The sequence below is a fragment of the Balaenoptera ricei genome, chromosome 14 (assembly GCF_028023285.1).
Source record: "Balaenoptera ricei isolate mBalRic1 chromosome 14, mBalRic1.hap2, whole genome shotgun sequence".
Classification (NCBI taxonomy): domain Eukaryota; kingdom Metazoa; phylum Chordata; class Mammalia; order Artiodactyla; family Balaenopteridae; genus Balaenoptera; species Balaenoptera ricei.
In genome coordinates, this window is record NC_082652.1 from 80,626,611 (window position 1) to 80,653,796 (window position 27,186).

The 27,186-nt window shown below is 34.6% G+C and overlaps 1 protein-coding gene across 1 annotated transcript in view; it reads right to left on the reverse strand.

The window, feature by feature from the left end:
• The window catches only part of PIGN (phosphatidylinositol glycan anchor biosynthesis class N), a 109,104-nt gene that overhangs the window by 68,576 nt on the left and 13,342 nt on the right, over positions 1–27,186 (reverse strand). The window contains exons 6-13 of the mRNA XM_059893640.1: positions 25,909–26,015; positions 22,857–22,981; positions 21,606–21,736; positions 20,590–20,706; positions 18,352–18,392; positions 15,406–15,465; positions 14,073–14,165; positions 12,897–12,952 (exon numbers count right to left, since the gene is read on the reverse strand). Coding sequence (XP_059749623.1) covers positions 12,897–12,952; positions 14,073–14,165; positions 15,406–15,465; positions 18,352–18,392; positions 20,590–20,706; positions 21,606–21,736; positions 22,857–22,981; positions 25,909–26,015 — 730 coding nt within the window. The remainder of the gene's footprint in view (positions 1–12,896; positions 12,953–14,072; positions 14,166–15,405; positions 15,466–18,351; positions 18,393–20,589; positions 20,707–21,605; positions 21,737–22,856; positions 22,982–25,908; positions 26,016–27,186) is intronic.

Here is a 27,186-nt window from a genome sequence, read left to right on the forward strand (position 1 = left end):
AAGGGAGTGGCAGGATATATTTAAAGTGATGAAGGAGAAAAACCTACAACCAAGATTACTCTACCCAGCAAGGATCTCATTCAGATTTGACGGAGAAATTAAAAGCTTTACAGACAAGCAAAAGCTAAGAGAATTCAGTCCACCAAACCAGCAATTTACAACAAATGCTAAAGGAACTTCTCTAGGCAGGAAACACAAGAGAAGGAAAAGACCTACAATAACAAACCCAAAACAATTAAGAAAATGGTAATAGGAACATACATATCGATAATTACCTTAAATGTAAATGGATTAAATGCTCCAACAAAAAGACATAGACTAGCTGAATGGACACAAAAACAACACCCGTATATATGCTGTCTACAAGAGACCCACTTCAGACCTAGAGACACATACAGACTGAAAGTAAGGGGATGGAAAAAGATATTGCATGCAAATGGAAATCAAAAGAAAGCTGGAGTAGCAATTCTCATATCAGACAAAATAGACTTTAAAACAAAGACTATTACCAGAGACAAAGAAGGACACTACATAATGATCAAGGGATCAATCCAAGAAGAAGATATAACAATTGTAAATATTTATGCACCTGACACAGGAGCACCTCAATACATAAGGCAAATACTAATAGCCATAAAAGGGGAAATTGACAGTAACACAATCATAGTAAGGGACTTTAACACCCCACTTTCACCAATGGAAAGATCATCCAAAATGAAAATAAATAAGGAAACATAAGCTTCAAATGATACATTAAACAAGATGGACTAAATTGATATTTATAGGACATTCCACCCAAAAACAACAGAATACTCTTTCTTCTCAAGTGCTCATGGAACATTCTCCAGGATAGATCATATCTTCAGTCACAAATCAAGCCTTGGTAAATTTAAGAAAATTGAAATCGTATCAAGCATCTTCTCCAACCACAATGCTATGAGACTAGATATCAATTATAGGAAAAAATCTGTAAAAAATACAAACACATAGAGGCTAAACAATACACTACTTAATAACCAAGAGATCACTGAAGAAATCAAAGAGGAAATCAAAAAATACCTAGAAACAAATGACAATGAAAACACGACGACCCAAAACCTATGGGATGCAGCAAAAGCAGTTCTCAGAGGGAAGTTTATAGCAGTACAATCCTACCTTAAGAAACAAGAAACATCTTAAATAAACAACCTAACCTTACACCTAAAGCAATTAGAGAAAGAAGAACAAAAAAACCCCACAGTTAGCAGAAGGAAAGAAATCATAAAGATCAGATCAGAAATAAATGAAAAAGAAATGAAGGAAACTATAGCAAAGATCAATAAAACTAAAAGCTGGTTCTTTGAGAAGATAAACAAAATTGATAAACCATTAGCCAGACTCACAAGAAGAAAAGGGAGAAGACTCAAATTAATAAATTTAGAAATGAAAAAGGAGAAGTAACAACTGACACTGCAGAAATACAAAGGATCATGAGAGATTACTACAAGCAACTATCTGCCAATAAAATGGACAACTTGGAAGAAATGGACAAATTCTTAGAAACACATAACCTGCCAAGACTGAACCAGGAAGAAATAGAAAATATGAACACACCAATCAGAAGCACTGAAATTGAAACCGTGATAAAAAATCTTCCAACAAACAAAAGTCCAGGACCAGATGGCTTCACAGGCGAATTCTATCAAACATTTAGAGAAGAGCTAACACCTATCCTTCTCAAACTCTTCCAAAATATAGCAGATGGAGGAACACTCCCAAACTCATTCTACGAGGCCACCATCACCCTGATACCAAAACCAGACAAAGATGTCACAAAGAAAGAAAACTACAGGCCAATATCACTGATGAACATAGATGCAAAAATCCTCAACAAAATACTAGCAAACAGAATCCAACAGCACATTAAAAGGATCATACACCATGATCAAGTGGGGTTTATCCAGGAATGCAAGGATTCTTCAATATATGCAAATCAATCAATGTGATACACCATGTTAACAAATAGAAGGAGAAAAACCATATGATCATCTCAATAGATGCAGAGAAAGCTTTTCACAAAATTCACCACCCATTTATGATAAAAACCCTCCAGAAAGTAGGCATAGAGAGAACTTACCTCAACATAATAAAGGCCATATATGACAAACCCACAGCCAACATCGTCCTCAATGGTGAAAAACTGAAACCATTTCCTCTAAGATCAGGAACAAGACAAGGTTGTCCACTCTCACCACTATTATTCTACATAGTTTTAGAAGTTTTAGCCACAGCAATCAGAGAAGAAAAAGAAATAAAAGGAATCCAAATCGGAAAAGAAGAAGTAAAGCTGTCACTGTTTGCAGATGACATGATACTATACATAGAGAATCCTAATGATGCTACCAGAAAACTACTAGAACTAATCAATGAATTTGGTAAAGTAGCAAGATACAAAATTAATGCACAGAAATCTCTAGCATTCCTATACACTAATGATGAAAAATCTGAAAGTGAAATTAAGAAAACACTCCCATTTACCATTGCAACAAAAAGAATAAAATATCTAGGAATAAACCTATCTAAGGAGATAAAAGACCTCTATGCAGAAAACTATAAGACACTGATGAAAGAAATTAAAGATGATACAAATAGATGGAGAGATATACCATGTTCTTGGATGGGAAGAATCAACATTGTGAAAATGACTCTACTACCCAAAGCAATCTACAGATTCAATGCAATCCCTATCAAACTACCAGTGGCATTTTTCACAGAACTAGAACAAAAAATTTCACAATCTGTATGGAAACACAAAAGACCCCGAATAGCCAAAGCAATCTTGAGAAAGAAAAACGGAGCTGGAGGAATCAGGCTCCCTGACTTCAGGCTATACTACAAAGCTACAGTAATCAAGACAGTATGGTACTGGCACAAAAACAGAAATATAGATTAATGGAACAGGATAGAAAGACCAGAGATAAAGCCACGCACCTATGGTCACCTTATCTTTGATAAAGGAGGCAAGAATATACAGTGGAGAAAAGACAGCCTCTTCAATAAGTGGTGCTGGGAAAACTGGACAGCTACATGTAAAAGAGTGAAATTAGAACACTCTTTAACACCATACACAAAAATAAACTCAAAATAGATTAAAGACCTAAACGTAAGGCCAGACACTATTTAACTCTTAGAGGAAAACATAGGCAGAACACTCCATGACATAAATCACAGCAAGATCCTTTTTGACCCATCCCCTAGAGAAATGGAAATAAAAACAAAAATAAACAAATGGGACCTAATGAAACTTAAAAGCTTTTGCACAGCAAAGGAAACCATAAACAAGACAAAAAGACAACCCTCAGAATGGGAGAAAATATTTGCAAATGAAGCAACTGACAAAGGATTAATCTCCAAAATCTACAAGCAGTTCATGCAGCTCAATAACAAAAAAACAAACAACCCAATCCAAAATGAGCAGAAGACCTAAATAGACATTTCTCCAAAGAAGATATATAGATTGTCAACAAACACATGAAAGAATGCTCAACATCATTAATCATTAGAGAAATGCAAATCAAAACTACAATGAGATATCATCTTACGCCAGTCAGAATGGCCATCATTAAAAAATCTGCAAACAATAAATGCTGGAGAGAGTGTGGAGAAAAGGGCACCCTCTTGCACTGTTGGTGGGAATGTAAATTGATACAGCCACTATGGAGAACAGTATGGAGGTTCCTTAAAAAACTAAAAATAGAACTACCATACGACCCAGCAATCCCACTACTGGGCACATACCCTGAGAAAACCATAATTCAAAAAGAGTTATGTACCACAATGGTCATTGCAGCTCTATTTACAATAGCCAGGACATGGAAGCAACCTAAGTGTCCATGGACATATGAACAGATAAAGAAGATGTGGCACATATATACAATGGAATGTTACTCAGCCATAAAAAGAAACGAAATTGAGTTATTTGTAGTGAGGTGGATGGACCTAGAGGCTGTCATAGAGAATGAAGTAAGTCAGAAAGAGAAAAACAAATACCGTATGCTAACACATATATATGGAATCCAAAAAAAAAAAAAAAAAAAAGGTCATCAAGAACCTAGGGGCAAGACTGGAATAAAGACACAGACCTACTAGAGAATGGACTTGAGGACACAGGGAGGGGGAAGGGTAAGCTGGGACAAAGTGAGAGAGTGGTAATGTATATATGGACATATATACACTACCAAATGTAAAATAGATAGCTAGTGGAAAGCAGTTGCAGAGCACAGGGAGATCAGCTCGCTGCTTTGTGACCAGGTAGAAGGGTGGGATAGGGTGGGTGGGAAAGAGGGAGATGCAAGAGGGAAGAGATATGGGGATATATGTATATGTATAACTGATTCACTTTGTTATAAAGCAGAAACTAACACACCATTGTAAAGCAATTATACTCCAATAAAGATGTTAAAAAAAATGCTATCAAAATATTGCAGACCTAAAAAAGGAAGAAAAATAAAAGAATGTATCTTGCCATTCTTAAAGCACCTAACAACTTGCTAAACTAAATAAAAAAAGGGAAAAAAAGCTTGTCCAGAAATAAATTACTTAAGCTAATTTATGTTCTCAAGTGCAGTCTTAAAAAAAAAATGAGAAGAAACATTTTTAAAGAGAAATACTTGTTACATTACATTAAATACATATTTTATATAAAATATTACATTATATATGCAGTATTTTGGTAAAGAAACCATGGTCAGTCGAATTTATATTTTTCTAAATGGACTCTTTATAAATCTAGGGACATACCAAAGGTTCAGAATGTGTCTGGAATTCATCAAAATGTTCTATACAAACCTCACTGTTGCATTATGACATTAAAGACTCTTATAAACGTGTTCCCCATGTAATTTTTTTAGTTTTCCATAAGTTGAGAACGAGTGCAAAATAAGTCTTAGTATCACATATTTTAAACATAAAGAAGTTTTGTGAGAAATAAAAAGTCCAGAATAAAAGGTACAATATTTTAACATCCATGTAAAAAAGACAAAACAAATAACAACAACAAAATAAGGGGGGCTGGCAAGGGAGTAATCAAAGGAGTAACGTATACAAATTAAAATGAATAAAGGGGAGCTGCACGTGCCAATGCTGGTAAATCTTGATAATCGTACTGAAGGGAAAAAAAGAGAATTGTAAAAAAAAAAAAATTGGTAGATTTTAAAAATAGGGATTCAATTATATTACACCACTTTATTTCTTAAGAAAAAAAGAGGATCTAAAGAAATATGGTAAAATGTTAACATTTTTTAAATCTGGATTGTAGGTACAAGGATTTTTGTTATAGTCTTTATTCTTTTCAGTGTGTTTGAATAATTTCATAATTAAAATAAAAAATATGTTAGCCAAAGGGATATATACATACACATACATAGGTACACATGATATATATAGACAGATACATAAGAAATTGCAGCTATGCCTCCAGGAACAAAGACTGTAAAGACTGGAACACACCAGGCACGGGAACTTTCATCATCTGTGTGATTTTTTTTGTGAAGATGTATTACTTTTTCATTCACATTTTACTAACCACATTTTTAAAATAATTAAAACATTAAAATTTAACCATAGTTTCTGGCTATGATGGAGAAGCTTTGGCATACCAATGCTCCCACCAGGAACAACCAGAAAGCCTGATAAAACAAAATTAAAAATAAATTTGAAGGTACTGGAGAGCTAGCAGACCCTTGATGGTCTTGAGACCATCAAGAATTGAAGGGTTTGGACCCTAGAAAGAAATCACACAGAAAATTGTAACCCTTAGGGCATCCCTACACAAGGAAAAAGGCTGAGAATTTGGGCAGATGGCTGCTACCAGGATGTAGAGAATCCAACAAAGCCTTTGGCAATCTTATCAGACTATAGAGATAAAAATTAAGGTTTGCAGCATCCCATGAAGCCGGGACTTGAGGACCCAAAAGAAAATAAAAATAAGAGAAAAATATACAATTTTCATTCTGGATTTTTTAAAAAAGACATGAAAAGAAGGTTATCTGGAATTACTTAAACTAATTTAATACAGATTCTGAAGTGAAGTCTTAAGAAAAATGAGAGAAGGAATTTTTATAAGCAAGAATTTATATATGGAGAACTCAGATAAAGAAACAGAGGCCAAGTGCTGGTAAGAGGGAAGGTGAACTTTACACTCAGCTGAATTCTTCAGCTGTGTAGGACAAGAGGCTAAGAAGCTGGGGAGACGTCACCTGAGAAGTAGGACAGTAATCTCAAGATATATGAGAGAGAAAATCTGGTGTTCAGGAGCCACCTGAGAGGAAGGGCGTTAGCTAACACAACAAGCTTCAGCTGAGATCCCTGGGCGGCTCCACTCTACGAGCAGAGACAAACCAGCGGGAAGAAGAGACAAAGAAACAAACTGCAACACAGCTTTGAGTCAGCTACTGCTCTGTGCCTGTCAGATGTTAAGGTAAGACCTCTCCAGAGAATGAGATAATCCAGAGCTTCTAAAACTTTTAATGTACAATGATAAGGGTTCATTTAAAAACTACCAGACAACAACAGGACCAACTGACAAAGGACAACAGTAACAAACTCACGAACAATACGGTTATTAGTGTTATCAAGTACAGACTTTAAAATAATTGTGGTTAATACATTCAATAATGGAGAAAAAGACAGAAAATTGCACCACATAACTGGAATCTACTTTTTAAATAAATTGAAATAAAAATCCTAGAATTGAAAAAAAAGTGACAACTGATAGCCACAAACTAGACAAAGCAGAAGAGAGATTTGGTATATCGGAAGATAGGTCAATAGAAAATATCTTGCCTCAACCTTGAAGAGCAGAAAGAAAATACAGAAAAGACCATTTAAAAAACCAACCATACACATCATTGTGAACAGGAACATATATATATATATATTTCTCCTGTATATATATATACACACACACATATATATATACACACACAATTGGAATCACAGAGAGGGAGAAGAGAGAGAATTTGGCAGAAATAATATTTATGATAATAGCAACACAACATTTCTACGTAGTAATTTGTATGAAAATTTCTCCTCTATTGACTAAATCTTTTATATTGAAAACATCAAATTTTAAAAGAATCTGTTATCAACATGTTAAGCTTAACTAAAAAGCAAAAGAGAAATAAATATTAATTGTGCACATTTCTTTGCTGTGATTGCTATTGTTTCATCTTTTTTCCACAGTTATTTGAACACTGTAGAAGAAACTAAACCATGTTTTAGAATTATCAAGACTTTCAGCATGAACTAGTGTTTGGAGGGTGAAATCTCCTTAAAATGCTACCCATAGAAGTATTATATATTCTTTACTCAGATTTTTATTACAAAGATATTTCATTTGCATTTACAAATGATATTTTAGAGGTACCTAATGATAACTACTCCATTCCTTTTTAGAATATCTATTTAAAGGAAAAACTATATCAAGACGACAAAGATAGAAATAGCAGAATAAAAAAGTATTTATAGAATAATTTGCACTCCTTTAGACTGACCAATGATGTAGAATCTTATCTTTCATGTCATAATAAAGTAAATGAATATTTTCCAATGTAGGTATGTGATATATAAAAGTTACTTTTTAAAGAACTATTTATTTATTTATTTATTTATTTATTTTTGGCTGCGTTGGGTTTTTGTTGATGCATACAGGTTTTCTCTAGTTGTGGCGAGCAGGGGCTACTCTTCGTTATGGTGCGCGGGCTTCTCATTGTGGTGGCTTCTCTTGCTGCAGAGCATGGGTTCTAGGTGCGCGGGCTTCCATAGTTGTGGCTCGTGGGCTCTGGAGTGCAGGCTCAGTAGTTGTGGCTCATGGGCTTAGTTGTTCCGTGGCATGTAGGATCTTCCAGAACCAGGGTTCGAATCTGTGTCCCCTGCATTGGCCGGAGGATTCTTAACTACTGTGCTACCAGGGAAGTCCCCAAAGTTACTTTTTTAAAAGAAGAATTTCGGGTTTGAGGCAGAAAATTACACTTTTAGTAAATAATTAGTAAATCAGATGGATGAAGTGGTAGAAAGATTCACATTAAAACAAATATTTAAAATTTGGTCCAAGGGAGGAATTTTAATCCATATCAGACTAAAAGAAATAAATATATTAAAAAGAATAAAAGTTATCTTTTGCCATTTTAGTAGAAAATATTAATATTAAAATATTCTGTTAAAATTTATTTCAGTTCCCTGAATTTAAATAGTGATTTTTAAATAAAATATAACATGTTTTGGCTTCTGTTGGCAAGGTACAATATCTCCTTCCCATTTTCATTTTTTTCTAAAATATCTCTTAAGAGTCTTCTCTTGTTCTTTTCTCATTTCATGGAATTGTTTTCTTTTAATGTTTTTCTTATCTTACTTTAGCCTCTATACACACTTTCCAAATAGAAAGTGTTTTTTCCTCCTTTTTAAGGTACTTTCACACGTAGCCGAACTATACTTTTTCTAGTCATGTAGCTCCACCTGCTGGTCATTCCTGGGCATAGACTCGGAGTCCATTAGACCCAATTTTAGTTTTGAGGGTTTTTTGAGCAGTTCTATTTGTCATAATGAATATTTCATGATTTTTATTCTTTCTTAGAGGTCTTTAAAATATCAAAGGTAAAATTTACTTATTTTTTAAATAATAGGATAAAATAGGATATGCAATTACCATATGGATCCATTGGACCCTTTTACAAGTCTAAGATATATTACAGGATCTTAGCAATCTTGTTCTTCCTATATCTTGACACATTTGCTATTTCATCACCCTAGGAACTATCACATTATTCACAAATTATTCATGCTAGAAAAGACTAAATAAGACAATGGAAGAATGGTAGAGAGATATTATTAAACCTAAATCTAGTGATGCTGGTGAAATTAATCACATAAGTAAAATCTCAAGACTGAATTTTCAGCTGTCAGTATCCTAGATAAGTTTTCTTACATTTAAGAACTGATGAGTGAACAATATATTTCTAACAAGAAAAAGGAAATATGGTACTTATTCAAGAAGGAAGGACTGCATTGAACAATTATTTGTAACAAGAACCTGAGCTGTTTTACAAAAAGGATGTGTGACCACAGCATTCTTTCATCTTTTATGATGTTTATGTTCCAATAATTACTTGATATAGTTTCTAAGTGGACAATGCTAACATTAGGTGTATATATAAAGGTGACTGGAAGGAAAGAGATGGTGTAGAAATGAAAAAAAACTCATTGGATTAGAGAAAAATAAAGAGCCCATTGTACTCAGATGATAAATGATGATAACTGTTTTTCCTGGTATACTGAACATATGTAACAGGGAAAACAGGATACTACTCATAATAGAAATAAAATATCCAGGAATAAAATAATGAGAAATGTATACTGGATGGGAAAAGATAAAATTTTACTTAGGGACATAACAGAAGATATAAATAAATAAACAAAGTTCAATAGTGTAAAAACGTCAATTCTCTCCAAATTGCTTCCTAAATATAGTGTAATAACCAAAGAATTTTTCATATAATTCAAGTTGATGATTCTAAAATTTATATGGAAGAATAAATTTCTTTTTTATCTGTGCCCATAACTTTTATGATTTTGATTCATGCCAATGATTAGAATACCGTTTGTTTTGTTTTTTGTGTTTTTTTTTGCCGCACTGTGTGGCTTACAGGATCTTAGTTCCCCAACCAGGGATTGAGCCCAGGCCCACATCAGTGAACGTGCCAAGTCCTAACCACTGGACCACCAGGGAACTTCCTATTTTTTGTTTCTTTTTAAATTATGTTTTATCAAAGCAATATATACATATAATTTTTTAAAATCAAAAACAGTACAGAGGGGCAAAATGACAACCAATGTGTCCCTGCCCCACCCTTCTCAGCTCTCAGTTCCCCAACCCAGAAATAAAAACTTTTACATGTGTCTGATTTTAGTTATTCTGGTAGTTACCCTCATTTTTCTTAATAATATGCTTTTATTCCTATTTCTTTTTTAAAAAGTTTATTTATTTGTTTTTATTTTTGACTGTATTGGGTCTTTGTTGCTGTGTGCGGGCTGTCTCTAGTTGTGGTGAGTGGGAGCTACTCTTCGTTGCAGTGCGTGAGCTTCTCATTGCAGTGGCTTCTCTTGTTGCAGAGCACAAGCTCTAGGCACAAGGGCTTCAGTAGTTGTGGCTCACGGACTCTAGAGTGCTGGCTCAGTAGTTGTGGCACACGGGCTTAGTTGCTCCGCGGCATGTGGGATCTTCCTGGGCCAGGGCTTGAACCCATGTCCCCTGCATTGGCGGACGGATTCTTAACCACTGCACCACTAGGGAAGCCCCTATTACTATTTCTTGACTTGATAACCTGAGACCCTTGCTGTTGACTCCCCGCCGACTCTGTTCCTGCTGTCTCCTCCCACCTCAATATGGTTATATTACTATTTTTACCTCCTGGTGGCTACGTTGGTCACTTTAATAATCTAATACCCAAACCTCTATCTTATTCTCTCAACTATAGCTGGAATCATCTCCACATTCTATTTTATGAGGACAATAGCACCACTATTATTCCATTTATATTTCTGCCTTCCAACCTGTAGCCTTGTACATTGCCGAAGTTGGTAACATTTGCATTCTATTCTGTAATCATTATGAAGTCTTCCTTGCTTTGTCTAAGGTTTGACTCTAAAAGCTGAAAACCAATATTTACATTATTTATGATTACTTAAATGCTGTTCACTCAGTAGCAAAGTTTTATACTGTAATTGAATTTTCTCATCTATTTCTTTGAAGCTTTGATCCACATGCCAATCTTCAAATCTTTCTTACAGTCCCAACAATTGTTCAAAATCATGTCACATCTTAGGTTGCTTCAGAAGCCTGCTTTTATTGTACAATTTAAAATGTTTCCTTTTCCCTTAAGTTTCCAGTGTATGGGAGGTGAAGAAACGACACCTTCCAGTGTTTCCTCCAGCTTCTCATTCAGTGCATATGTTACTTAAAATTCATTTCACTTCATTTGAGGTCTACTTGCTGTTCTAATTTGTTGGATTTGCCTCCCATTTGGACCATTCTTGTACAATTTATCATTCTGTAAGTTTTTAGTTGCATTTTGCATTTTTTAAAAAAAATGCATCCTATTTTTTTTCTCATTTTGTAAAGTTTGTGCTGCTTTTTTATTTATGGATACAACAGTTTCTCAGATATTTCTGAGGATTTTAATATTTTTAAGCCCTTTTCTATTCCTTCAGTTATCTATTTCCTCACGAGTCAATTCTTTGTTTTATCCAAGGCTTTTCTGGTCATACTGCAGGCTTTCAACAAATGATGATTTTCAGCCAGACAAGTTTGCAGGCAGGGTGGGTGAGCCAGTGGGTGAGAATCAACCATTCTGTTGGGCCCCCTGGTGACACAAAGCTAGCAGTGGCTCCGCAGGCAGGTGTTGAGCATGAAAGCAGGGGAAGTTCATGGTCAGCTCCCGGGCCAAGTGGAGGAAGGTGGGCAATGTGCACTTGAACCCCTTCCAGAAGAGCATTTCCCTGATCAGTCTTTCTCAAGTAGCTAACCTAAAGTAACTCTCAGTTACTTTCAATGTCCTGTGTATTTTCTTCATATCAAAAATTGATAATATATTTCTTGTTCATTTATTTGTTTATTTTGTTACTGACTATACCTCTACATTACAAATAAACAGATGCATATGATATCTAAATGATATAATATAGGGCAAATTCTAATTGATAAAGACTTGGCTTATAGTCTTTATAAGTATATGTGATAATCCTACAATTAGGGACACTCCTCAAAAATAATTCTACCTTTGACATATGTAATATAATTAATTTCATATGGTCATAACTTGCAAAATCCTAAGTTTGCTTTGTTTTTGCTCTCCTATACACACACACACACACACACACACACACACACACACAACACACACACACACACACACACAAAGGCAGGCTGCCATAGAGAATGATGTGATTACATGATTCAGAGGGCAATAGTTACTAGTTTATGAATACTAGTCTAGTGCTATATAAGTTATGAAAAATAACTCCAATGAAGTCATTCAATCACATCCTTACCACCCATATTTCAAACAGTTTTTATTTATTTTGGTCAAGAGCAAAATCCTTCCTAATTAAATGTGAGTCCCTACTAATTGCAAACGAAGTCCAAGGAGGCTGAGTAAACCCGCCCGAGTCGGTGGTGCAGAGCCACATTTATGACTCAAATCTCCCCATTCTCAATTTAAGGAAAGCACATCTTTCTGGATGTGGGACAAAATCTGCTGCCCACCAAAATCTACTCTCCTCTTTGCCCAAGTAGTTGTCAGTGTTTCCCAGAATTGTCTCATTGGCCTTTTCTTGTCACTTTTTATATTCTCCCCAGAGCCTCCTACATGTTTAACAGTTTCCACCACCATCTTTATGCTGTTGGCTCCAAAATCTTAATAACCAATTCTCATCTCTATCTTGAGATCCAAGTCCTTATTTTTAACTAATTAACTGGTATCTTCAAATGTAAGTTGAACTCAGTAAATTCATCCTTACCTTTCATACTAGCTCTTCTTTCTTTCTATAAGCCATATGGCACAAGCATCTTCCCAATCAACCAAGCCAAGAGCCCCACACCTTCCCAGTCAAGCCCTGTTGAATTTATCTCCTTAATGTTTCCCATATCTCTCTGTGCCCCTATATCTCCTCTACCAGCCATTCAAAGGTATATAGCATCTGGTTCATTATTTATAAAGCAATAGAAGAGGCTTTCATTTAGAAGACTGCACTAACATACCCAAAAAAGACAGTGTTTCTAAGTACCTAATCTATCCTGTCAAGCTTTCAAACTCAGTGAAAAATTATTTCCTACAAGTTAATAAAAAATATAAGAGACTTACTTAAATGGTGTAAACAGAAATGGTAAAGTAGCTTCCTTTTTCTGAGTCATTTTCACCTGCGAACCAAGTGTGAAAATACTTTATATTATAAATGAGAAAAAAAAATTAATTTCATTTTGAAATATAAACATCCATTGAAATGGTTCTTCAGGGACAGAAATAAATGGAATTTTGTGTTGCTATATTATTTCATAAATATCTAAAGAAAATGTTAATATTATTGTACCATTACAATAAGCTGAGAATTAAGCATATCAAGCCTGTAAAATAACATATTGTAATGTAATTAAACTATACTTCTTTAATTCTTAGGAAACAAAATAAGCCAAGCTGCATTAACACATTCTGTTATTAAGAATAACAGAAAGGGACTTCCCTGGTGGCGCAGTAGTTGAGAGTCTACCTGCCAGTACACGAGACGCGGGTTCAATCCCTGGTCCGGGAGGATCCCACATGCTGTGGAGCAACTAAGCTCGTGCACCACAACTACTGAGCCTGCGCTCTGGAGCCCGCGAGCCACAACTACTGAAGCCCGTGTACCCTAGAGCCTACGCGCCACAACTGCTGAGCCCACGCACCGCAACTACTGAAGCCCGCGTGTTCTAGGGCCGGCATGCCACAACTACTGAGCCCACATGCTGCAACTACTAAAGCCCATGCACCTAGAGCCCATGCTCCACAGCAGAGAAGCCCGTGCACTGCAATGAAGAGTAGCCCCTGCTCGCCGCAACTAGAGAAAGCCCGCACACAGCAATGGAGACCCAACGCAACCAAAAACAAAAAAGAATAACAGAAAGTTTCAGTTAAATGATCACTTGTTTAAGCTCTTAATGCATATAATAATATACATGGAATGACAAGAAATGTTGCAATCTCTAATCCTACTTCTACAAGGCAAATTCCATTGATAAAGACTTGGTTTGTAGTCTTTATGAGCATATGTGGTACTCTAACAATTAGGGACACTCCTCAAAGGTAATTCTACACCCTCAAACTGATTCATGGAACCTGCACCTCAGATATGTGAAACTTTAGGACACTAGTTAAACACACAAAATTTAAAGATAATAAATTATAGAAAATCATTTCTTAAAATGCAAAATCAAATATTTTCACTTAATATATGCAATTTTTAAATTATAATAGCATCCATTTTTGTGTGTGGTCTTGTTTTACCTTGAACTGTTCAAGAATCTGTACTGCATTTGTAAACATGCTCTCTGCTTTGAAGAGATCAGTGCTGTTAAGTATATCCACAGGAAGGGTTCCCTGTAAATAATAGACACTGATTTAATATTAGAACTAACAAAGCTCAAAATATTCTTATAAAACAAAACAGACTTACAAAGGAAGCAATAGAGATGACATATGGACAAATTATTGGAAAAATTAAACAAAAAATCTTTTTAAAAACCATAACTAAAAAATGTTCTATTATTTTTTCTTACAAAGTAGATATAATAAAGTAAATAAAGCAAAAGAGATGAATTAAGTTCAATAAAACCTAACATTTATTGAAAGATTACTGTGTGGCAGGCAGTGAACTAAAGGTGCTCTGCACACACAAAAAATTACTATGGTGGGCCACAGCCAGCTCACTTAAAAAGAAAAAAAAGACATAATAAGAAAAATAGGACTATACTACTATGCATAGTAATGGTAAGGATTGTTTTGTGAAACTTTGGTTTCAGTGACAGACGTACACACACACTTATGACTATAGGGGTCATATCAGAGTTCTGAGGTAGATGACATTATTTTTTTTAAGTTTGATTTGAAGGGCTAGGAAGAATGGCTGATGGGAATGGATTTTGTTTGCTTTTAGCTCTTCAGCATCCAGTTCCCATTCTTAACAGCATTACCATTCTAAGTTGAGATATCAGGTAGAGCATAGTAGGTCTCTAATGAGGCCCCCCCAGCCTTCCCTCACTGAAGGGTAGACAAATAACTGAGGCCAGACCACTCAAATGGTAAGCACTGGAATTGGACACTTGAGAGTCAAGGAACAGAGAGTACAACAGGTGTAATGCTACTCTCCCCTAGTGCCGGTGACCTTGCAGACTGGCCCTGCCATGGGACCACGGTGAGCTTCTTTCTCCTGAGTCTCTGGAGCACTCTTGGTTCCTGTTCATTTCCCAGTCTGGCTTTTGAGGACCCCTTTGATTTAGCAAACCAGCAATATCTTTTTAATAAGTTTCCTTTAAATGGATTCAGTTTCTGCTGCTTACAATAAAAAATTACTTATATATTTTCATCATGTAACTAAAATACAAAGATATAAATCTATTTATATTTTAGAAAATAAAAATTTTTTAAGAAAAGCTATTAGGCTTGCGCTCCATGTTGTATTTCATACATAATTATGAGGTGTTACATCTTTAGAAAGAAATATAAAGGAAAAAAGTTTTAAATGTAATCAAAGATAATTCAGAAACACAAAAAAAGTAAATTTTACTGTACAATAATTTTTTTTAATTCTTAGAGTTGATAAGAAAATTGTATTCTTTACCACTGAATTAAGAGGGAAGGGAACTCCAATAAGAGCAGCCATCAGTGGTGCAACATCAGCCTACAAACAGAAGAAGTTCAAATCTAAGAAGTCGACAGAGATCAACAAGGAAAGTAAATAATCTAATTAATATCACTGTAGTTTGAAAAATAACCATGATATTCATTATAATCCATTACCTTCAAACATTTATTTAATACATAGTAGGTACTGATCTCTAAAAAATGTCATTTGCTAGAGGTACGTGAACTTATGAAAACTTAAATTTGACAAGAAACCACTAGGAGCCCCAAATGTAAAACACATACAACAAAAAGTTACTTATTCTAGATGCTAAAAACTTGACCACTTTATGCAACAGTTTTTGAGTATTATGAGAAAGATGCTTTAAATAGAAAATAAATAGCAAAAATAGACTTTAACTAAAGAAATATATATATATAAATTAAAGACAGTATGTATCAGAAGGAGGTTGGTTTGTCAGCCAGTGAAGTCCAGAAAAGATACAAACCAGATAAGAGGCTCTTTGGACAAAAGACCTCAAATATCGTTCTGGAGAGCTCCCTTCAAGTCCAGTTCCCCAGAAGAGTTGTTCGTGCTTTCTGTCCCCATGGCCTCACCTCCTCATCACTCCCCAGGCCACTCTAACTTGTTTTGACTCTTTATCATCCTGTAGACCGCTCTTCCTATAGAGCTAATAACCTCCATTTTTCTACAACTAATTGATTGCTTTTATTTTAGTCCATACAATTTTTCAGGGAGTAAAATACTTGGCTGGCAGAATGCCCAGTTTCAAACACTTGCTTGTGATCTCTGAGACCTTGGGCAGGTTATTTAACCTCTCCAATGCTTCAGTTTCCTTATCAGTTAAAAAAGAAATAAAAGTTTCTCCCTTACAGAGTTATGGCAGGATCAAATGAGACTAAATTTATAAAGTACCTGGCGCACAATAGTCCTGCACTAACCGGTGGCTACAAATGCTGTGTGATGATTATAATTACGTGACCTCTTGGCAGTGCTGTGTGGACCACCCCCTCCTGGGCCTCTGTAACATCGCTCTACTGAGTGTCTCCAATCTCATTGTGGCTTCTTTCCAGATACCTTCTCTAGCCCCCATTTAAAATTGGAGTTTGGTCCCAGGCTCTCAGTCTTTTTACCATCTAGACTCTCTTTACCATCTCATAGAACACTGAAAACCCCATTGGCCACCTAATCGCTTCCTCTCCTTCCCCCAGAATCCACCATTGGCCTCCTCTGATCTAGTCTCCATGCTGCAGCCAGAGGAATCCTTTCACAGAAAATCAGATCATGTCACTCCCCAGGCTTTGAGCACTTCAAAGGCTTCCTCAAGCTTTAGGATTAACTCCATAGGGCCCATGAGGCCCTGTGTGGTCCAGTGTCTACCTTATTCTGCTTCACATCAAACCACGGTCTGTTGCTCTGTACACCCGCTTTCTTCAAGATCCTTTAAAATGCCACGTACCCTCTACCAGAGCTCTGGGCACATGCTGCTCCTTTGCCTGAAAAGCTCCCTTCCTCCTGCCTTGGCCGGGCAACTGCTTCTCATTCTTCAATCTCAGATCAAGCCTCAATTTCTGAGGAAGCCTTTGCCGACCACACAGCCTATGAGATATATCTGCTTTGTACTCTGATGGCTTCACAGGCCTCTTTTGTTGTACTTATCACGGCTATAATTTTATGTTTATTTGTATGATAAATACAAATAAAATTTATCTTATTCCTAAACTATAAGCTTCCTAGGGTAGGGAGTGTGTCAGCTTTTATTCACCATTATATCCCTTACACAAAGTTTAATGTTAATGTGTTAATGTTTCAATATTTTAATGTTAATGTTAAGGTTTGCACGATGTTTAAACATACTGCAGACACACAACAGTGTTGGCAGAAGGAATGAATAAAGAATTCTCATCTAATGTAGATCTGAAGCAGTATTCAGAGAGCAGTAGCTGAATCTATATTGTTTTTGATTATGATCCAGTCTATATAAAAAACATGTTCTTGTTTTATGGACTTCAAGTTATTCCTATCCCTTTGACAGTGATTTTTATTGCAAATTAATAGACTGCTATCTGATTCTATACATTGTCACTTGGATAATAAGCATCCATCCTGAGCGAAGAGACCATTCTTAATATGCTGAGAAAGAACAGGCTTCTATAACCGTGAGCCTGAAAATAAGACCCTAGACCTTGGTTTATCCACCACAGTAAGGAATGTCAGCTTGTGAGGTGACCTGGAAAAGTAAGGTATTCCCGCCATTTTGGAGGCCACATACCAACGATGCCATGCCTTCCACAAATAGTAAAGATGGCTGTCTACACAGCATACCTTCAACAAGAAAAATGTGTGCTTCATATTTACAGATAATGTTACTGGTCTAACTTGATTAGGTTGGCCACTCATTTTCCTATAATGTAAGGTTTCTAGCTGAGTAATCTATATACTCTTGTCACTTTTTCTCCATTGCATTTGTAAAAACTCTGGGTAGAATTAAAGATAAAATGGGTGTTAATAAAAAAGAAATGGTACACTGACACACTAACAGGAGAGAAACCTATAATGGGGTTTTATTAGATCTGTGCTTAAAGCAACTAAGCAAGGCAACCATGACAAGAAATCACAGAAATGTAACAGGCATGTAAATTTTAATTTGCATAATAATTCTTTAATTAGCCAGTGTTATTTGGAGGGAGGGCATCTTCTCCTTTCACTTTTATTTGTGGCTGCTTTTTTTATTTTGCCAAAAGGAAGATTACTTGGGGTTAAGATATTCTCATTTAACAGGATTTCCCTTGGTAACTGAAATGTTTTAGAAAAATTTTTATCATCTTTTATCATTATTAATATACTTTTTTTCCAGATTTTTTTGGTCTAAACTTCTTATAGATGAAATTAAATCTGAACATGATTAAATTTAATGAATACCTGATTGACATCTTGTCTCTTCCAGTTCTCCAATTTCCATTCTGAAAGATACAAATAAACACCAGAGCTGATGTTAAGAATTCTTTAAAAAAATAAATCATTTTATTATTATAAGTGGTCAGTGGAAAAAGAAAGTATTGGTAAAGTTAATTTTAAGCCAAGTATGAACAAAAAGCGTGCTTAAGAAGGAAGAGCTGTAAATTTTTTAAACTAGAATTTTAAAAGAATAACTGAAAAGTAAATATTTGATATTTTCTGTGATAGTTTATTAATTTGGAAATAATTTGGAGATAATGGTTTCAAAACATCCAAAGGCTAAGGAAGGAAAGATGGAAGTAAAAGGCACAATGATAACAACTGTCAGCATGACTGCAACTAATGACAGTCCTGCTCCAGGGAGTTATTAAGGCAACCGATAGCCCGTTAGTCAATCTAAGCTTTTCTTTTTTCTGTAATGAGAGTTGCTTGCAAAATATTTGAAATTTTTTAGCTCTGATGCTCCTACCATCACTAATCCCAAATGTGAAAGTAGTATAGTGAGTTACTATGAAAACTGCCTCACTCCCCTATCTTTCTACATATAAATTCAGAAATTTCAATAAACAGTAATCAAAACAAATGATTATGAGGCCATGTCTTGATTTTAAGACTTTGTTTTTGACTTTAAGATATATTACCCAAAGGGTTCTAAGGCATTTTTATGATGAAATTTCCTTTAATAAGCTAATAAAGTTTAAAAATATGATCCTAATTCTACCAGTCAGCTACTAAAAATTCAGACTAATCACCTGATGAGGAAAAACACAAACATTCCCTTTCTCTGTAACTTATGATACCAAATATCCATATAAGAAAAAATACATTCTTGCAGTAATGATTCTTGAAGTCATATAATTCTAAAACGTTAAGTCACTGAGAAATCAACTGCCAAAAGAAAGTTCTGTCTCCTAAGTATTCAATACAAACATACTATTTAACCTAGCTTCTATTTAGATTCAATCTAATCCATTTAACACAGAGCATAAGAATATAAAATGGTGCAGCTGCTTTGGAAAACAGTTTGGCAGTTTGCAAAAAATAAAACATAGAGGAACACATGACCCGTTAATTCCACTCCTAGGTACCTGCCCAAGAGAAATAAAAACACATATGCACTCAAAAACTTTTACACAAATGTTCATTGCATCATTATCATAACAGCCCAAATGTGGAAATGACCTAAATGTCCATAAGATGACAATGAAATATGGCATAGACACACAATGGAGAGAGAAGTAAGGAGTGACTGCTAATGGGAAGGGATTTGGGGAGGAGGGGTGGCAATGAAATGTTTTGTAATTAGACAGTAGAGGCGACTGCATAATCTTGTGAATATACTAAAAAAATTTAATCATACACTTTTAAAACATGAATTTGATGGTATGAGAATTATATCTCAATAAAAAATAAACAAAAAAAAAAAAAGAAAGAAAGTGTGTAGGAAAATTTTATTATACAAACCAAAAAGTCTTCTATGGTAGAAATACCTAATACAGCTGGGAGTCCACATCCATGGAGAAGGTTTTAAAAGGAACATTTCTAGGCCTTACCCAGACTCATGGAATCAAAATACCTACAGACAAGGTCTGGAAATCTGTAACTTTTTTTTTTTAATCTGTATTCTTAACAAGTGCTTTGAATGAGTCTGACACAACTAATCCAGAGAAAGGCATTTGAGAGGAATTTATTTTGTCCAATTAGTAAAAGCTTTGAAATGCTAAAATACCCTTACCTTACAAAATAACCAGAGCTCCAAGAAAAAGGAATTCCTTTTCGTCATGGATTGAGACGCAAGGGAGGCTTGGGCAACAGAGAGAGCCTTCAAAAGTACTAGAGACAGGGCAAAATCTGTCTGGTTTTGAAATATCAATTGTGACATATGTGTGATTTATCTAATTGATAGTCTTTGCAGGTAAGATCTAAGCCAAGGGTTTAATCTAAGTCTTGGAATAAGGTTTGTGGAAAAAAAATATTAAAACTTATACTTGAACTTTTACAAGGCAAATAACTAACAATTATATTTCAAGCTGAATATTATAAACCAAATAATATGAACTATACAAAAGTAATACATAGAAATAGTAATGACACAAATATCAAAATGAAAGCTATAACTTGAAAAGTAATTTTTTTAAGTTAAACTTTGGTTTTATTTTAAAATGTCACATTTACAAAAACAATAAAGATAAATGTTCATACCTTGCAAATATGTATCATCAAATTTCTGAGCTAACACTTTTTGAGGATACTTGATTCCAGCTCCCCAAGTGACAAAAGGAGTACAAGTCTCTAAAGGATGACCAGCTCCATGGGAACCTACAAATGAGACACAAAGAGTAATAAGACAAGTATCAATATATAAGAATTAACTTACACCTAAATATTTTTTAATACTTAGTTTTAAAGAGTTGATCTCTATATAGCTAATTCTAGCCACCATACTCCCAAATGTTTGCATCTCTATGTAACAATTCGTTTTTAAATATTCCCAAAGCAAGTCAGAGCATCAACAACAAACAGGCAAAAACAAAAAGCAGAACATCCGTTGAGTGACTGGTTGAAAGAAGAATAAGAATAATAATAAGACTTGGAGGAGATGCCACCAGAGTAGCACCAAAGGCAGAAAGAACAGGGAAAGCTCCTTTGGGGAGTAACCACCCAAGTTTGAGGCCAGGTCTGCTCTGAAGAGGATAGCAAAGTCTCTATATGCTTTTCTTCCAGGCCACTCTGGCTGGTATAGCCAAAAGCCCTTTATAAAGTGGAACCGGCTCACAAGAATTCTACATTGTGATTTGGTGACCCAAACCTCAGCTTTGCCTTATTTTGTTCTCTGTGCACACACTGTGTTTGCCTTGGGAATCTCACAGGGGGGCTAGGCTCATCTAGTAGTACCCTCAGTAATACCACCTTAAACTCACCCCCTCTGCCATCACATACAGTTAATTCTAGGTGGATAAATAATCAGTATTTTTTGTTTTCTTTACTACACTTTTCTCTAATTTCTCATGTTAAATGAGAGTATATTCCTTTCATAGTTAGAAGAAAGATTATATAAGATAAGTCTTTTATACACTAACATTTTATGCATGCTATTATGTGCTAGACAGTTTGCATATACTAAGATATCTAATCCTCTTCAACATTACAAGATATTTGCAAGCCACATTTACCACTACTTTAATCGTAAAGTATATATCACTTAGAAACAGACTAACCCCAGTCTGTCATTCCATGGTCAGCAGTAAAGATAAATGCTGTTTTCCCATCACTTCCGTAAAAATCTTTAAGAGTAGACACAATTTCTTTCAATCCCTCATCAACTATTTTAATATTGTTTAAATATTCCCTGTTTAAAAAGAGAAGAGAAAATTAAATTATATTAATTACATTAATTTGGGAAAATCAAATTTATTCAACATGAACTTATAAAGTCAGTACCTTGAAGTACTTTTAGATCTCATCTTTAATATTTTTTTAAATCAGAGCTCTTTAGAGTGTTAAAAGTAATTTTCTTCTCCTCTTAAAGAAGTAAAAAAATCTGGAATCATTTTCAAAAATGATTTTTAAAAAGATATTGATTAGCAAATAGATTTTAAGGAATACTTTTTAAGTCTCAAATGCAACAATGATGGCTTTTAAGCTCATGCCTCTCATAATGTAAACTATATTGCTCTTTCCACATTAGTAATAGGTAAGCATCACTGTTTCAACTATAGAATATTTCCATCCCTTAGAGTGTTTGTGATATAAAACACTATAATATAATATGTTTTGAACAAACTATATTTAAGCTTTCCATACAGTTGAACAAGGATGGTTTGGTATAAGTTCTATCACTTAAGACAATGCATTGTGTTAAAGAAGGGAAGCATGAGGTATTCATTACTGGCAGCTAACCAATAGGCTTTACAGTTAGTTAGACTAATCTAAATCAAATTCAAAATGAAGAATAAAAGTATAACATGAATTCTTCCTTTCTTATGGTCTGCAAAAGTGAGAAAAATAGTCGCTCTTTTAATATAAGGAGTACTACTGAAACATCATATACAAAACTTTATACTATTATCTGCTACATACAGCACTGATTAAATGGAACATAAGGAACAGCTAATTACGTCTTTTTGTGATATAAATATTAACACCATAAAAATGCTTTTTATTTCAAAATTTACTAAAATACTTCTAAAATATAAGTTTTTTCTCTCTGACCTGATAAATGAAGAATATGCAATACACATACAGGATATATTTTACTTATATTAATGTGCAGTGTGGTCACAGCATATGTGATTTTAGCCACTATATCATACTACATCTCATATAAATGAGAACTTATTCTACTTTAGAGTTATTTAAAATATAAGTTCTGCTGTGATCATTACAAAGAAAACATTATAATAATATTTTAAAAATTCAAACAGGTGTTTCCCTCAAAACCATGAAATTAAACACAGCATTTAAATTACCTTGACGATGGTCGGTGAGCATGTCCATTTGTATCTATTCCTAGTAAATGTAAGAAAAAAACTATTTTGTCTTCATTTAGTTTAGAAAACAAAGATTGGTTGTTTCTGGCAGCATGAAAGAATTCCTATATGTAACAAATCAGTTAAAAATTTTAGTTCATTTATTTTATTTAAAAAGTAATTCCAATGAAAACATTTAATTAAATTTATACATAACTATAAAATTAAATTATCCTATTTTGTTTAAATTTGTCCTCAGGACCTACCAACACAAAGTACTTGTACTAAAACCATGCTCTGAGGGTAGAAGAGAAACTTAGGAGACTGGGTCTTAATGACATTGTGGAACCACTATGGCAATCTTGGACTGCATCAATCTTGGGCTGCCTACTTCTGGCATTATCTTTTATTGAGACAGAACTTCTAAGCAATATTTTTTTTTCTATTACAGAGTTGAATTTAATCTAAATTAATCATGTATCTATGTACCAGACAATTCCATGATAGGAATTTAGATTTAACAATGTGAAAAAGACAGTATCTCTGCCACAAGATGTATATAGGATTGAAATTGTTTGGGTTTTTTTGTTTGTTGTTTTGTTTTGTTTTTAAATCCCCTCCTTTTTGCATAAACAGTACAGAAATGCTTGTTAGATCCAATGGCTTATAATATAGGCAGTTGTAAGCTTAAATGAAAGCAGAGTTCCTTTTAATCCTCTGGGATGTATTGGAACAGTTAGTCCTCACACATCTTTTTTTTTTTCATTCTTTTTTAGATTCTTTTCCCATAGGATTGAAATTGTTGCCAATGTATCAAAAATTACAGCATAGCATAATAAAGTACTAAGATAGAGGTATTAAGGGAATATAGAAGAGGGTTCTCTAAGGCAAACTGGAAGTGGGGTAAAGCAAAGGGAAGTCATGGAAGACCTAATAGAGGAGATGGCTATAGATATTTTACCACAATTTTTAAAAAAGTGAGTAGAAATTGGCATATATTTGTAAACCGTTTGACTAGAATTAAGCATGAGTCTCTGGCCAGGGCACAAAGTCCAGGTTGGACCCCTGACTCCCTCTCTAGACTGATCTCAGACTGTGCTCTAGTAAGTGTTCCTGACATGCTAACCTCCCCTTTTTTCAGTTCCCCAAATCCATTATGCTGGCTCTCCTTTCAGGGCCCAAGTTTACATAACGCTGTTGGCCTGAAATACTCTTCTCTATATGCAATCCAGATCCATCCATTTCTTTGTCTCCTATACTTCTCCAGAGACTATCTCAGAACTCTCAGGAAAGTCTTCCTCTAACTGTTTAGTTTAGATCAGAATTTTCTAAAGATATATTCTTAGTCCCTGCATTTTTCCTTCACACCACTTACCATTGTTGATGATTTCATATTTTTGTTATTACTTGATTAATGTACATGTCTCTATCATATCTTATGAAGTTGTAGGCAAATTTTTTTTCTGGTCACTATCATATCACCAACTAGCAGCGTTGAAGTAAAGTAAAAAAGGCATAAAATCAGGCCAGTCATTAGCAATATCTGCCTAACCACAAGGAATCAAATCCATGATTTTGGAGCATTTTTGGCTATGTTTATGAAATTAGAAGCCAAAGGCCTTTAAGCAGATACTAATATAAGTCAATTATATTAAGAAGTGATAGCAAAATAAATTGCTAATTATTTTTTTGAAGAGATTTTATTTAACTTGAAGGTTTTCCCTTTTGACAAAAGCATATGTTAAATGAAAAAAGAAAGCTTCAAGGAAAAATATTCTGATAAAAGAAATAGGGTTTATCAAAGAACACATTGAGCACTTAATTCCTGATAAGTAAATACAAAGAAAGATGCAGACACATACTGACTGTTTACAAACAAACAATAAAAATGACTACATTATGGAGAAGTCTGCAATGTCAGTCCAAAGACACTACTGGTAAAAGGAAGAATCATTAAGGGTCAATCAATGAATGCTTCTTACAACAGATGAATTATGAGTTATAATTTGGAGATGAGAAGGAATAGATTGATAGAAAGGAGTGAGCCCATATCCACAGCTGAGATTTTCACACAATTTTTGAAAATATAAATTCTATTGGATTCCTGGTAAAGCTGTGATGATTGTCACTAACAAACAGTCCAAAAAACTCGATATCTTAACGAAATTCAAATATTTTATTATGATTAACTTGTGAATTTGTTTTTGCTTATCTAATTTTTCTTTAAAGTACAAATTTTTTTAAACATCTACTTTATGTTACAACAAATGCATTAGATTTGAACAGCATTTTTCAGAAGACTTTCACACAAATCACATGGTCCCACTACTTGTAAGAGACTGGTTCTATGGTCAATGAAAGATCAAGAAGGTTTACCTAGGATGATTCAGCAAACTAGGAAAGAAATGCAGGTTTCCTAAATCCAACCAAGGGCTCATTTTACTGTCAGAAACACGGAATTTAAGAGTTAACTTTTTTTTTTTTAATAAATCTATTTATTTTATTTATTTACTTTTGACTGCACTGGGTCTTCGTTGCTGCGCACGGGCTTTCTCCAGCTGTGGGAACTACTCTTCGTTGCGGTGCGTGGGCTTCCCATTGCAGTGGCCTCTCTCGTTGCAGAGCACGGGCTCTAGGCGCGTGGGATTCAGTAGTTGTGGCACACGGGCTCAGCAGTCGTGGCTCACAAGCTCCTGAGCACAGGCTCAGTAGTTGTGGCGCACGGGCCTAGCTGCTCCGCGGCATGTGGGATCCTCCCAGACCAGGGATTGAACCCGTGTCCCCTGCATTGGCAGGCGGATTCTCAACCACTGCGCCACCAGGGAAGCCCAGAGTTAACTTTTTCTAATTATTTTTTTTAAACTTCTATTAATTGGTTATTGTAGAATGTGTAATTTCCTAGAATCCAGTCTTTTTAAAATAGTATGCTACAATAAAGAATTTTCAAGTTCATACAAGTAAAAAAAACTAAGATGCATTTACTAACAAATCAGTTTCTAGTACATTAGGTACAAATACGTGTGCTGTAGATTAGCCACTCAATAGCACGTACCTTCACATTATCAAAAACCCAGGTATCCAGTTTTGTTACGTCCTGGGCACCAAAATCCTCACTGTAAGCGTCATAATTATGTGCAAAAACATGGTTTCCACTAGCACCTGAAAAGGAAATTTGGAGAAAAAAATTTTTAATGATCTGCCATGGACCATAGTTTATACTATAACATATGCTGTTGTTTTTGTTCTCACAGTAACATATTCCAATTTTACAGATACACTACAAGTGAGTTAATTAACTTGCCAAAGTCACAGTGCTAATGAATACACGACAGCACAAAAGTAAACACCAAAGTTTGTCTCCCTGTAAGGATTAAACTATTCAAAGAATTTGTGCATCTAAGGATGGTACAATCTAAAATAGATGAAATCATTTGTTTTACAAAATTCCCTAACCAAGAAGAAAATTCAAATATTTCAATTCTTTTATTCATAAAATATGTGCATTTTTCTCAGTATAAGAGAATAAATATTGCTTATTGCCAAATAGTTTGAAAGGGTCAACAAATATATTAATCTTACACATTTGTAGGATTTTGTTAAGAATCTAATCAACTTAGTGAATTTCTGAGTTAGGCTCTTACAGCTCATAAGTAAGAGATATAACAAAATAATGACAAATCTCTTATAATATCAGCTTAGCTCTAATGACACTATTCTACTGTTCAGCCATTCTACTTCCCACATTCTAAGTAAAGATCTGAGTGGGTCTGTGGGTTGCCATAAGAAATGGAACATTCTTATTCGATTATCTCCAATTCAGGTGTCCTGTCCTATCAACTGTAGTCAGAAATAGGGAGGTAAGTTTGGTAGCCATAGCAACTTAATCCAGCCTCACCACCACCAGTCCCCCAAAAATCTTAACTGCTTTCCAAAGAAGGGAGTATATAAATGGCAAGCAGTATGAGTTTTTTGACCTGCTCTACATAATAATGTTCTGTGACTACCATACAGAAAATTTTGAATATCTGTTTTGCTTTTGAGACATATAATAATCTTTAGTAATTACAATTATTATATTATATTCTTGACTAAGTGTAAACCTTTTCATTAGGTGAAATGATCATAATGCTCTCACTAAAAAGCATTTAATGTTACAAAATTCAAATGGAATCCAACTGATTTTAGAAAATAATGTAAATGAATTTTCTAATCAAGAGATGTTCTAATACTTGCAGATTCATGCACAGAAATACAACAAATCCAAATGGCATGATCCTGAATATATGCAAATAGAAGTTATAAATATAAATTTTAACATTTAAATCTTTAT